The sequence below is a fragment of the Humulus lupulus genome, chromosome 3, assembly GCF_963169125.1.
Source record: "Humulus lupulus chromosome 3, drHumLupu1.1, whole genome shotgun sequence".
NCBI lineage: Eukaryota > Viridiplantae > Streptophyta > Magnoliopsida > Rosales > Cannabaceae > Humulus > Humulus lupulus.
Genome location: NC_084795.1, coordinates 260,592,882 through 260,605,484, shown reverse-complemented (window position 1 = coordinate 260,605,484; position 12,603 = coordinate 260,592,882). Strand labels below are relative to the sequence as shown.

Below are 12,603 nucleotides of genomic sequence, written 5' to 3'. Positions count from 1 at the left end.
AGTGGCTGATAGGTAAGCCACTAGCCTTCAAGCTCTGTTTTCTAGCAAGAGAGTGGCTGATAGGTAAGCCACTAGCCTTCAGGCTCTGTTTATTCATCGACCCTCAGGGTCGGTCAGGCATTAATGCTCCTTGGTCATTCAATGCTAGTAATCGATTAGATCTAATCTTTGTTGGCCTGCGTGATACACGCTAAGGCCGTCCTGACTAATAAGTCAGCTCAACGTGACCAGTGCCCAGTACCACTGCCGAACCTGACTAATAAGCCACAGCTTCACAGTTGATACTAGCCCCTTTGCCAAACCTGACTAATTAGTCAGTGCTATGCTCAAAAGAACAACATATGCTAAGCATTCCATGTTCAAACCATGTCCATATTACATAACCAACATGCCTCACAAATATCCATGCATGTTACACTTGGGGTGCAGTTTTCTTACCTCAGATTCAAGCTAGTACCAATATAAGAACGATCCTTGAGAACGATCAACCTTTAAGTCCTTAGCGGTCACCTAATCATAACCAAGTATGAAACACCATCAATAACATGATAATAAAAGGTTTCACACCAATATCTAGCCCCCAAGAGATCAATCCAAACTAATCCAAGTAGTAGGGACACTCCCGAGGCCCATAACTAACTTCCCGGGGTCAAAACGAGCAAACGGGGCGAAAACAGGGCAAGGGCTGCGGCCCTAGCACCTTGGGCCGCGGCCCCCAGGGTTCTCTGAGGCAAGGGCCGCGGCGCCCTCCATCTAGGGCCGCGGCGCCCAGCAAGGCTCACTTCCTGACACCTGCTTCTTCGAACTAGGGCCGCGGCGCACAAGAACAGGGCCGCGACCCCCAACCCTGGGCCATTCCCAAACGCGTTTTAAACACTCCAAATCCTCCAAAAACATACCCAAACATTCCCCAATCATCAAATCAAAGTTCCCAAGCTTCCCAATACTCCAAAACCTTCAAAACCCAAAGCTCAAACCGACCAAAAACTCAACAATTAACAAAGTCCAATTCTAAGCTTCAAAACTTTAAAAACTTAAAACTTCAAACTTAGATTACCTTCGATTGGGTTGTTTCTCGTCAAATCCTTCAGTTAAGAAGCTTCTAATCTTTCCTAGGATCGCTATGCCTCGACCCTCGCTTGATTCCGACTCCTAGAACTCAAGATTTCCTCAAAAAGGCTCAAACGGTAAAACAGACTGTTTTGAGAGAGAACGAGAAGTTTCTAACGTATGTTCTTATCTGTCAAGCTACTTCAAGCTTAAGTAACCTTAAATAAAACCTAGTGCTCGGGGTCCCGAAAACACCCCCGGGGACACTATAGTCAAAACTTCCAGAATTTCACCCTGATCTCAAATATTCCCAATCTATCACCAAATAACATTTCTATTACCCCAAAATTGACCCCGTTATGATAAAACCGCTTACTCATTATATATGACCGTCTCATGCCGCATAGCTCGAATATATCTCCATAATAATGAGATCTCATTCACATATTACAATATGCACCCAATTTACAAATATGCCCTCAACATGCCAAATTACCAAAATGCCCTTATCATTTTAAATACTCCCATACGCATGCATTTATCATCATATAATAATATAATTCACATTAACATGCATATATTCATTTTATAACATATTAAATCAATTATGGCCCTCCCGGCCTCCTAATCAAGGTCCTAAACCTTATTAGGAAATTTGGGGCATTACATCAATACATCAAAGCACTCTTGTAAATCCTTTACATGTCCTTCTGCCTTCTTAGACTTTACCTGCATGTCATCCACGTATACCTCCATGTTTACTCCGATCAGCTCCTTAAACATGTGGTTGACTAGTCGTTGGTAAGTCGCACCTGCGTTTTCAGCCCGAAGGGCATTACTTTATAACAGTATAAGCCCGTATTAGTCCGAAAGCTGGTGTGATCCTCGTCAGGGGGATGCATGCTAATCTGGTTATAGTCCGAATATGCATCCATGAATGAGAGGATCTCGTGTCCTGCAGTAGCATCGACCAGCTGGTCGATTCTTGGGAGTGGGAAGCAATCCTTTGGGCAGGCTTTATTGAGGTCTGTAAAATCCATGCAGGTTCGCCATTTGCCGTTAGGCTTGGGAACCAGCACTGGATTAGAGACCCACGATGGATAAAATGCCACCCTGATGAACCCATTCTCCTTTAATCTTTCAACTTCTTCTTTTAAGGCTCTCAATCTATCCTTATCAAGCAGCCTTCTTTTTTGTTGCACGGGTGGAAAAGTCTTGTCTATATTCAGGACATGGCTGATAACTGCAGGGTCTATCCTAGCCATGTCTTTGTGTGACCAGGCAAACACCTCCTGGTTCTTCCGCAAAAATTCCACCAGTGCGTGCTTTGTGGTTGGCTCTAGGTTCTTCCCGACCTTCACAACTCTGGTCGGGTCTTTTTCGTCGAGTTGGACCTCTTCTAGGTCCTCGACGGGTCCAACATTTTCTTCAAAATCCCCAAAGCGAGGATCTAGATCTCTATCCTCACTTTGGGCAACACCCTATTTGGTGACTCTATCACCGGATTGGGCTTGTGTATCAACTGCCATCTGCAACCTATCCGAGGTAGTGCTCTTCGGTGTTCCATTCTTCGCCTTTGTGATTGAGGCATTGTAGCACTCTCTGGCTTCCTTCTGGTTCCCCAACACGCGTCCTACCCCTGCGTCTGTCGGGAACTTCATGGTTAAGTGCCACATAGAGATGACGGCCTGTAGATCAACCAGTATAGGCCTCCCAATGACAGCATTGTACGCCGAAGGACAATCGACTACCACAAAAGTAGCGAGTAATGTCCTGGTAGCAGGCGCTATACCTGTCGTCACTGGTAGTCTGATCAATCCGGCGGGGGCGAGTCCTTCTCTAGGGAAGTCGTATATCGTTTGGTTGCAAGGGTCCAGGTCCTTAACGGACAACTTCATGCGTTCCAACGAAGACTTATACAGGATATTCACCGAACTTCCTGGATCGACCAGCACTCTTTTTACCATCATGTTAGCCATCTGGATATCCACGACCAGCGGATCGGAATGTGGGAACCGGACGTGTTGGGCATCGTTATCGGAGAAGGTTATTTCGCCTTCCTCTGATTGAGCCTTTTTTGGCGCGCGGTCCTCCACAGTCATCATCTCGATGTCCTGGTCGTGGTGCAGGGTCCGAGCATATTTTTCCCTGGCCTTTCCGCTATTTCCCACGAGGTGCGGGCCTCCACAAATGGTCAATAATGTGCCAGTCACAGGGGCAGGTTGTAAGGGTGGCGAGCGTTGGCGCATGGGCGCCTGCTCGTTGCTACCCGGAGCTTCTCGTTGGGAATTTCCCGTGGCCCGTACGTATCTTCTCAAGTGTCCCTGTCTAATAAGGAACTCGATTTCGTCTTTTAGCTGGTTGCATTTGTTGGTGTCGTGTCCGTAGTCGTTATGATAACGACAGAACTTGGTAGTGTCTCTCTTCGAAATATCCTTTCGAATGGGGCCAGGTTTCTTATAAGGCACACTAGAATTTGTGGTCTGATAAACCTCTCCCCGAGACTCGACGAAGGCAATGTAGTTAGTGAACCGAGGTTCATAACAGTTACCCTTGGCTCGTTTATTTTCGGAGGTGCAAGGCTCATTGTGCGGCCGTTTTCCACCATTCTTACCATTGCCGTTGCCGTTCCTGTTGCCTTTGCCGTTGCCGTTAGGTTTAGACCCATTGGCGGTTTTGGCGGGCTCGGCAGCCTTCTTATCCTTACCTGAAGGCTTTCCATCGTCGGCAATGGCATCTTCGAGCTTGATGTACCGATCAGCCCGGTCCAAGAATTCCTGGGTAGTTCTAACTCCATCTTTACGGAGGCTCTTCCACAGGGGGGAGCAACGCCTAACCCCTGCGGTTATGGCCATCATTTTGCCTTCGTCCCCCACCGTTTTTGCTCCAGCTGCTGCTCGCATAAAATGCTGGATGTAATCCTTCAGCGACTCTCCATCCTGCTGGCGAATTTCAACCAGCTGGTTTGCTTCGGTCGGATGCACATGACCTGCATAGAACTGTCCGTAGAACTCCCTTACGAACATTTCCCAGGAAACTATGCTTGCGGGAGGGAACTTAAAAAACCACTCCTGCACGGCCTCAGAAAGTGTTGCAGGGAAGATCCTGCACCGAGCGTCTTCGGACACTTTCTGAATGTCCATTTGTATCTCAAACTTATTGACATGAGATACTGGGTCTCCATACCCGTCAAAGTTTGGAAGCGTAGGCATTTTGAACTTGCTTGGAGTTTCTGCCATAGCTATCATCTGGACGAAAGGAGTGCCTTTCCTTCTATCATGGTCGATGTAAGACGTTCTTCCCCCAACCAGTTGTTGCACCGCCTGGTTGAGGGCATCTATCTGAGTCTGTACAGCGACAGGAATCGATGTGGCCTCTGTTGCTGGGGGGACGTTCTCGCCATGCCGCTCGCGACGATCATTGAGGACATCTCGCAAATCCTCGTCTCTTCTCCGCTGCTCGCTACCCCCGAGCCTGTTGAAGACATTATTTTGCCTGGGCTACCCCCCAGCATCCCGTCTATTGGGTTGGTCATCTTGAGGTATCTAGCTCCCGCCTCTACCTCTTTCTTCATTCCTCCGACCAGCATTTCCCTTGCCTGAGTCGGCCTCATTATACCCATGGCCATCTCTGAACCTCGATTGGCTATGGTGGGATCGACTGTTCCCTCGATTTCCATCCCTGGCTGAAACGTTCCGAGCGTTAGAGGGCGGCTTGCGCTGGTCGTTGTGTCCCCGTGCATTATCATCCCGTGGGGGACCCCGGACCGCAGAGCCTAACTCTGAGTTCCTCCTGTTACCAGGAGGATACTGACCTCTGTTCGGTAGGTTTGGCTCATCACCCCTATGGCGTCTAGGACTACGAGGCTGATGCTCGGTCCTATTCTGCCTCTATTGCGGGGGATTGCCGCGACCAGCCTGGGATGGAGGTTGTGCCTCAGGGTCCAACGGGACATCGTCATGGGGCACCTGAGGCTGCTCGGGCCTTTGTGGACTCGAGGGCTGGATTGGTGGGCTAGGATTAGGACTTCTTTGGGGTGGCCCATTTGCCGGTTGATCAGGCTGCGAGGCAGGCGCAGCCTAATTCCTAGCCAATTGCAAGGCTGCCTTGAGGGCTGCCATGGCTTCGCTCTAGCGGCGGTCCATCTCCGCCTGCCTTTCGCTTAACTCCACGTGCTGCCGTTCAATCTCCTGCTGCTGCCGCGCCATGATTTTGGTAGCACTTTCTTGGCTAGCCCTCAGATTGGCCAGTTCCTCATGCAACGCCCCCAGAGTGCTTTTCAGCGTTGCGTCATCCATTTCTTCCTCCTCAAAGTCTAAATGTGGCTCATCCTCAGCCACGCTTGCAGGAGGAGGAGGAGGCGGCGGGTTTGACGATGCAGCGGCGACCGCCTGTCCAATTTTCTTTGCAGCTTTTGCCATTGGTTTTTTCAACGGTGATATATCAAGCTCTCAATGAAAGCACCAGAATGTTGACCCAGATTTTGGTCAACTGACACGGAGTCAGAATATGCTTGATGTGAATGAATGCGTTGGAAGAAACGTAATGACAAAAATAATAAGAACACGATATTTTATAGTGGTTCGGCCCCAGGATCTGGTAATAACCTACATCCACTTAGATTGTTATTGATGTGAGAATCAAAGGAGTGATCAAAGAACTAAGGTTCAATGAGTTTCACTAACCTCTGAAGAACAATACAATATTTCAGATAGAATTACTCTAGTATCAAATAATTCGAAAGCCAAAAGTCCCTTCCTTGAGCTATCTTTCTCTATTTATAGGCTCAAGGGGGATTACATGAAGTTGTTACAGATATTATCTCCTAAATAATTTAATACTCAGGAGATTGTGTGAGTTAATTTCGGGATTTACAAGGATCTTAATTGGAACGTCATGTTGCATGCGGAACCATCGACCAGACTGGTCGCAGGAAAGACTGGGCTGCCTACTGCTTATAATGTGTCTCCTGGTCGATACACTAGCAGAGTTCCTCCAAGCGTCAGCCACGTGTCCAAGAATAACTTGCCACGTCATCTATGCCAGTTTTTTGGATAACAAAGCTCAAAAATATTTAGTGTTATCTTTTATTGAAGGTTCAGAGAATGAAGACTTGTTTTGGAGGCAACAACTGTTTGATGTTGAATATGAAATTAATTATCATGAGTCTTTGCTTTTCAATCACATGCATGGTTCAAATAAAAAATAACCATATGTTCCTCTTTATTTTCTTTAGGGAATCAAATGTACTACATTGGAAGTTGTTTTGTTATTTAATGTTATAATATTATATCAATTCCAAAAATTTGTTAATAATTTGCTGGATTTATTAACAATTTCCAATTACCATTATTTTCATAGGTGGCGGAATCTTATGTGCTCAAGTGTTTCATATTTATTAATAAAATAACCATATTATCTACTTTCCAATAATATCCAATTCCCTATTAAATGGCCAAAAATTATGTAATTATTTAGTGGTCTTGGTCGAAATTTATTAAAAAAATTGAACAGGCACTTGTCTTTGAAACCCTACTTATTTATATATCACACACCTTAATTTTAACCTCTACATATCTTATTATTTTAGTAAAAAAATTAACACAGTTTTTATCATCTCTTTCTACTCTTAGCCATGTCCGATGTAGATCAAGAATACTTGTCTCTAGTAGAAGGAATGATTGAGAATCTTCAATCCTTGATGAAGATTGCCGAAACTTTGCCTACCTTACCAATCACCAAGGTTGGAGACGGTACACATTTTGAAGATGGTGGTCGAATTCCTTATCCATTTGCCAATATATCAAAGACAATGAGAAGGGAACTAACCAAGTTATATGTTGAAAACTTGAAGGAGAAAATAAATAAATGGCAAATTGAACTAGCAAAGATCAAGAGAAATTGCAAACAGATTGAGAAGGTGCCACATGAAGACCACAAAGAGGTAACTATGAAATTTCTTCATCATAGCAGTGAAAACCCAACAAAGAAGATGATGATCGGGGAAGATCACGCCAATAAGAAGAGGAAGGTCGAAGATTAGTAGTTTTTTTATATTTTTTTTACTGTTTCCACAAGTATTTTATATTTAATTTTGTTGATTTTATTTTTATTATTGTACCCTTTCAAATATCTATATTGTCTTGAAAAATACTATTATTATCTAAAAGGAGAGTTCTTGAATTTTAAGATGTGTAATTATTTTTTTTTTTATTCTTCAAAAATTTCAATATTAATTGTAAACCATAATTGGCATAGTCGAAATTAGGGTTTGGATAGTTAGTTATTGTCTTTGAATATGAAGAGATGCATTTAATAATTAGTGTAAACCCTAATTATGCAAATTAATTGAATTTTCACAATTCTCAAAACTATATTTAATTTTTTAGAAAAAAAATAATTATTCTCTCTAATATTTTGTTGTGGCCGAAAAATGGGTGTATAAAAATATTAATTTATAAATTTTGATTTAATACCAAGATTTTGATATTTGGTTAGAGTGTTTGAATTTGAAAATGTGCATTTAATATTTAATATATATATTCAACATTTAATTGTTCAAACTAATAATTAGTATAAACCCTAATTATGTAAATTAATTGAATTTTCACAATTTTCAAAACTATATTTATTTATTTTTTAAAAACAAAACAATTATTCTCCTAATAAATGTAGTGGCCGAAAAATGGGTTTAAAAAATATTAATTTAGTAAATTTTGATTTAATACTAAGATTTTGATAGTTGGTTAGAGTGTTTGAATTTAAAAATGTGCATTTAATATTTAAGATATATTCAATATTTAATTGTTCAAACTAATAATTAGTGTAAACCCTAATTATACAAATTAATTGAATTTTCACAATTCTCAAAACTATATTTAATTTTTTAGAAAAAAATAATAATTATTCTCTAATATTTTGTTGTGGCCGAAAAATGGGTGTATAAAAGTATTAATTTAATAAATTTTGATTTAATACCAAGATTTTGATAGTTGGTTAGAGTGTTTGAATTTGAAAATGTACATTTAATATTTAATATATATTCAACATTTAATTGTTCAAACTAATAATTAGTGTAAACCCTAATTATGCAAATTAATTGAATTTTCACAATTCCCCAAAATATATTTAATTATTTAGAAAAAAAATAATTATTCTCTCTAATATTTTGTTGTGGCCGAAAAATGGGTATATAAAAATATTAATTTAATAAATTTTGATTTAATACTAAGATTTTGATAGTTGGTTAGAGTGTTTGAATTTGAAAAGGTGCATTTAATATTTAATAAATGTAGTGGCTGAAATTTTTTTGATTAAGTGCTAGAATATAGATAGTTGAATTTGAAAAGGTGCATTTAATATTTAAGATATATTCCATATTAATTATTATTTTTTAATATTGCCAAAAAAAATCTCTAAGGAAACCGAAAATCTATATAAAAAAAAGACATTGAAAAGGTTGCATTGCTTCATAATACTTGGTTAGAGTATTGTCCTATATATTCTACATTTCAAAGACAGATAGAAAAAAAAAATCTTTATATTTGGTTAGAGTTAGAATAGATGTTGAGCATGGAAGATTTCATTGCCTTTCAATTACTAATTCTGGTTATGATTGATTTATTAAGGGAGCAATTGTCAATAGTAGAAACATTGGCCAAGGAAAGAGACTATAATGTCCCACAGAGCAACGTTTGTGATCTCATCAACTTCTCCATCGCCCGACAAGAGAAAAGAGCAGAGTTAACCAAGCTTATGGTTAGAAACTTGATGTTGGAGATCCAAATTTGGAATAAAGAAATGGTGAAAGTTAAGATTGGTGAACAACGAATCTATAAAGTTCTAACAGGCAGTGACAAAAAACGCTTTGAAAAGTATATAAAGATGCTAATAGATGATGAAACAATTAAAACTACAAAGCAAGGTCAATAGATTTCTAAGAGTTTTATTTATGATTGTTATAGTTTTTTCTTGATGTATTTTTTTAAAATGTTTTTTGTTTAGTTTATGATTAATATAATAAATGTTGACCTTGCTGATTTTGGTTTAGTTTTTAGTTTTTTTAAATGTTATAGTTTTTTCTTGATGTATTCTCAATACCATTATTAAATTACTTCTCCTAATTCGAAATTAAAAAAAAAAATTAGCCCTATTTTTGTGTAGCTGAAATTAATTTTAAAAAAATGACTTTAAACCCTAATTATGCAAATGAATTAAAATTTTCAATTCTCAATACCATGTTTATAATATTTGAAAAAAAAACAATTAAAACAATAGATCCAAATTTAGCCGAAATTAATTATAAAAAATATATTTTTATATAATTAATTATTTGAATCTTTCAATTTGAAGATGTGCATTAACAATTAAAACTACATATTTTTTTAGCCGAAATTAATGATAAAATTTCAATATTAATTGTAAACCACAATTGGCATAGCCGAAATAAGTGTTTGGCTATTGGCTTTGAATATGAAGAAGTGCATTTAATATTTAACATATATTCAATATTTAATTGTTCAAACTAACTATTAGTGTAGGCCCTAATTATGCAAATGAATTAAATTTTCCTATTCTCAATACCATATTTATAATATTTGAAAAAAAAACACAATAATTAACCCTATATTGTTGTAGCCGAAATTAATGATAAAAAATATATTTTTATATAATAATTAATTATTTACTAAATGCTAGGATATATATAGTCTTTGAGTCTTTCAATTTGAAGAGGTGCATTAACAATCCCCACTTCTCAATACCATATTTAAGATGTGCAATTATTTTGTATTTTTAATGCTAAAAAAATTGAATATTAATTGTAAACCACAATTGGCATAGCCAAAATTAGGGTTTGTATAGTAATAAATTTTACACATCTAATTATAATTTTTGAAATTAGGGTTTAGATAGTTGGTTATTGTCTTTGAATATGAAGAGGTGCATTTGATATTTAACATATATTCAATATTTAATTGTTCAAACTAACTATTAGTGTAGGCCCTAATTATGCAAATGAATTAAATTTTCCCATTCCCAATACCATATTTATAATATTGGAAAAAAAACACAACAATTAACCCTATATTGTTGTAGCCAAAATTAATGATAAAAAATATATTTTTATATAATAATTAATTATTTACTAAATGTTAGGATATATATAGTCTTTGAGTCTTTCAATTTGAAGAGGTGCATTAACGATTCCCACTTCTCAAGACCATATTTAAGATGTGCAATTATTTTGTATTTTTAATGCTAAAAAAATTCAATATTAATTGTAAACCACAATTGGCATAGCCGAAATTAGGGTTTGTATATTAATAAATTTTACACATCTAATTATAATTTTTGAAATTAGGGTTTAGATAGTTGGTTATTGTCTTTGAATATGAAGAGGTGCATTTGATATTTAACATATATTCAATATTTAATTGTTCAAACTAACTATTAGTGTAGGCCCTAATTATGCAAATGAATTAAATTTTCCTATTCTCAATACCATATTTATAATATTTGAAAAAAAAAACACAATAATTAACCCTATATTGTTGTAGCCGAAATTAATGATAAAAAATATATTTTTATATAATAATTAATTATTTACTAAATGTTAGGATATATATAGTCTTTGAGTCTTTCAATTTGAAGAGGTGCATTAACAATTCCCACTTCTCAATACCATATTTAAGATGTGCAATTATTTTGTATTGTCTTCGAATATGAAGAGGTGCATTTGATATTTAACATATATTCAATATTTAATTGTTCAAACTAATTATTAGTGTAGGCCCTAATTATGCAAATGAATTAAATTTTCCAATTCTCAATACCATATTTATAATATTTGAAAAAAAACACAATAATTAGCCCTATATTGTTGTAGCCGAAATTAATGATTGCAATACAGAAAGTGTTTGTAAACAATTATACAAAAGACATCACTAATCATGGATTAATTTTTTTCTTCTTATTCTTCGAATGACCATTTTTCTTTGTAGTGGACTTTGGCTGCATAGGAAAATTCCTTGAATCATGTCCAACCTCACCACAATACTTGCAATGTAATAGCGATTTTTTTGGTTTTCTCTTCTTTGCACCTCCAGAGAATGATTTCGACAAACTGGTTGTAGTTGGTCTGCCTTTTGTTTTGTTAATCTGAGAGTCCAAAATATTATTAGGAAATACTCCTTCATCATTTTGAGGATGTTTTAACTCTTCATCTGGTGGCATTTTTTCCAATTCTGCATTCAACTCTGATATAACTTTCATAGCCTTTTGAAATGCTTCTCGCGATCTTGTAGCAAGGTACGATGTGATAGTAGTTTGTGTGGTTACACCACCGTACCTAGAATTTTCAATAACTTCAGGATGAGGACACTTTCTTTCATTACCTTGAGTTAACAGTTGAACTTCTTTAGCATCTTTTAGCCAACGTCTATTTACCAAACAAATTGGCAAACTTCTTCTCTCCAAATTCTTCAATGAAATAAAAATATGTCTACATGGAATTCCTTTTGTCTCAAGAGAATAGCAACCACATCGCACATCATCCCCATCGTTGGAGATTAACACTTTGCGCTTTAATCCATAACCAATATATTTTTTCACCAAACAAAGAGTGTAGCCTGGTATCTTATCATCCTTTGGGACAATATAATTATCGCCACGCCATATCTCCTTTCTTATCCTTGTAAAAATTTCCCTTGTGAAAATTGAAGAAATTTCATCCTCCACACACGGAGTAGTTGTCTGGTTCAAAACCGGTTCAGTCAAATTAGTTTTGTAGTGTTCTTTCATCTCGTTGTAACACAACATAGATAAAGCATGGTCAAAGTGTCGTCTAAACATCCACAATGGTATTTTATTTTGAAAATCTCTTTTCAAGAATGCATTCATAGATTCGCATCTACCGGTAGCAGTAGCTCCACCAAAATAAATACCACGAAGAAAAGTATCTACCCACTGCTTTCTTGTGCCATATTGTGCTTCCACCCATGCATTTCCTGTCAATCTATATTTATTCACAGTCACTTTCCAATTATCCTCCCATTCTTCCTCCTTGTAATACCTATATTTTTGTAAAAAAGAAAAATATAAATGTTTTCATATAATAATTGAGAGAATAAGATAAAACACCATTTAATGTATTACCTGAAAATAAATTTCTTCAATTCTTGATGGAATGCTATATTGTGTACATGGTGCATTGCATTTTTTAGTATGTGCCACGAGCAAATACGATGTGGAACACCAGGCATAATATTATCCAGTGCTTTGTTCATTGCTTTGCAACCGTCCATCAAAACTGCTGACGGCATCTTACCACCCATGCACTCTAAAAATGTTTCCAATACTCAATCATATGTGGTCGAAGTCTCATTATCAAGAAGTGCAGCTCCAAACACACACATTTTGTCATGATTATTAGACCTAAGTAGTATTACTAATGGCTTTCCGTACCTGTTGAACAAAAAATTAATATAATATTTGATATTTTACTAAGAAATCGATATAAGGTAAAAAAAAAATTAAAAATACCTATTGGTTTTG

At 37.2% G+C, this 12,603-nt stretch overlaps 1 protein-coding gene across 1 annotated transcript; it reads right to left on the bottom strand.

The window, feature by feature from the left end:
• Positions 1–10,998: 10,998 nt before the first annotated feature.
• On the bottom strand, positions 10,999–12,371 carry LOC133825615 (protein FAR1-RELATED SEQUENCE 5-like). Its single transcript, XM_062258531.1, has 2 exons — positions 12,205–12,371; positions 10,999–12,121 (listed from the first exon to the last, which is right to left on the bottom strand). The coding sequence occupies exons 1-2, from the start codon at positions 12,369–12,371 to the stop codon at positions 10,999–11,001; spliced, it is 1,290 nt and encodes a 429-aa protein (XP_062114515.1).
• Positions 12,372–12,603: the final 232 nt, after the last annotated feature.

Bases quoted from the DNA above. Each gene is read 5' to 3' on its own strand.
- LOC133825615 (XM_062258531.1), bottom strand. From the start codon at position 12,371: ATGCCGTCAGCAGTTTTGATGGACGGTTGCAAAGCAATGAACAAAGCA. The intron at 12,122-12,204 runs GTAATACATTAA...ACAAAAATATAG, and splicing joins TTGAAGAAATTTATTTTCAG to GTATTACAAGGAGGAAGAAT.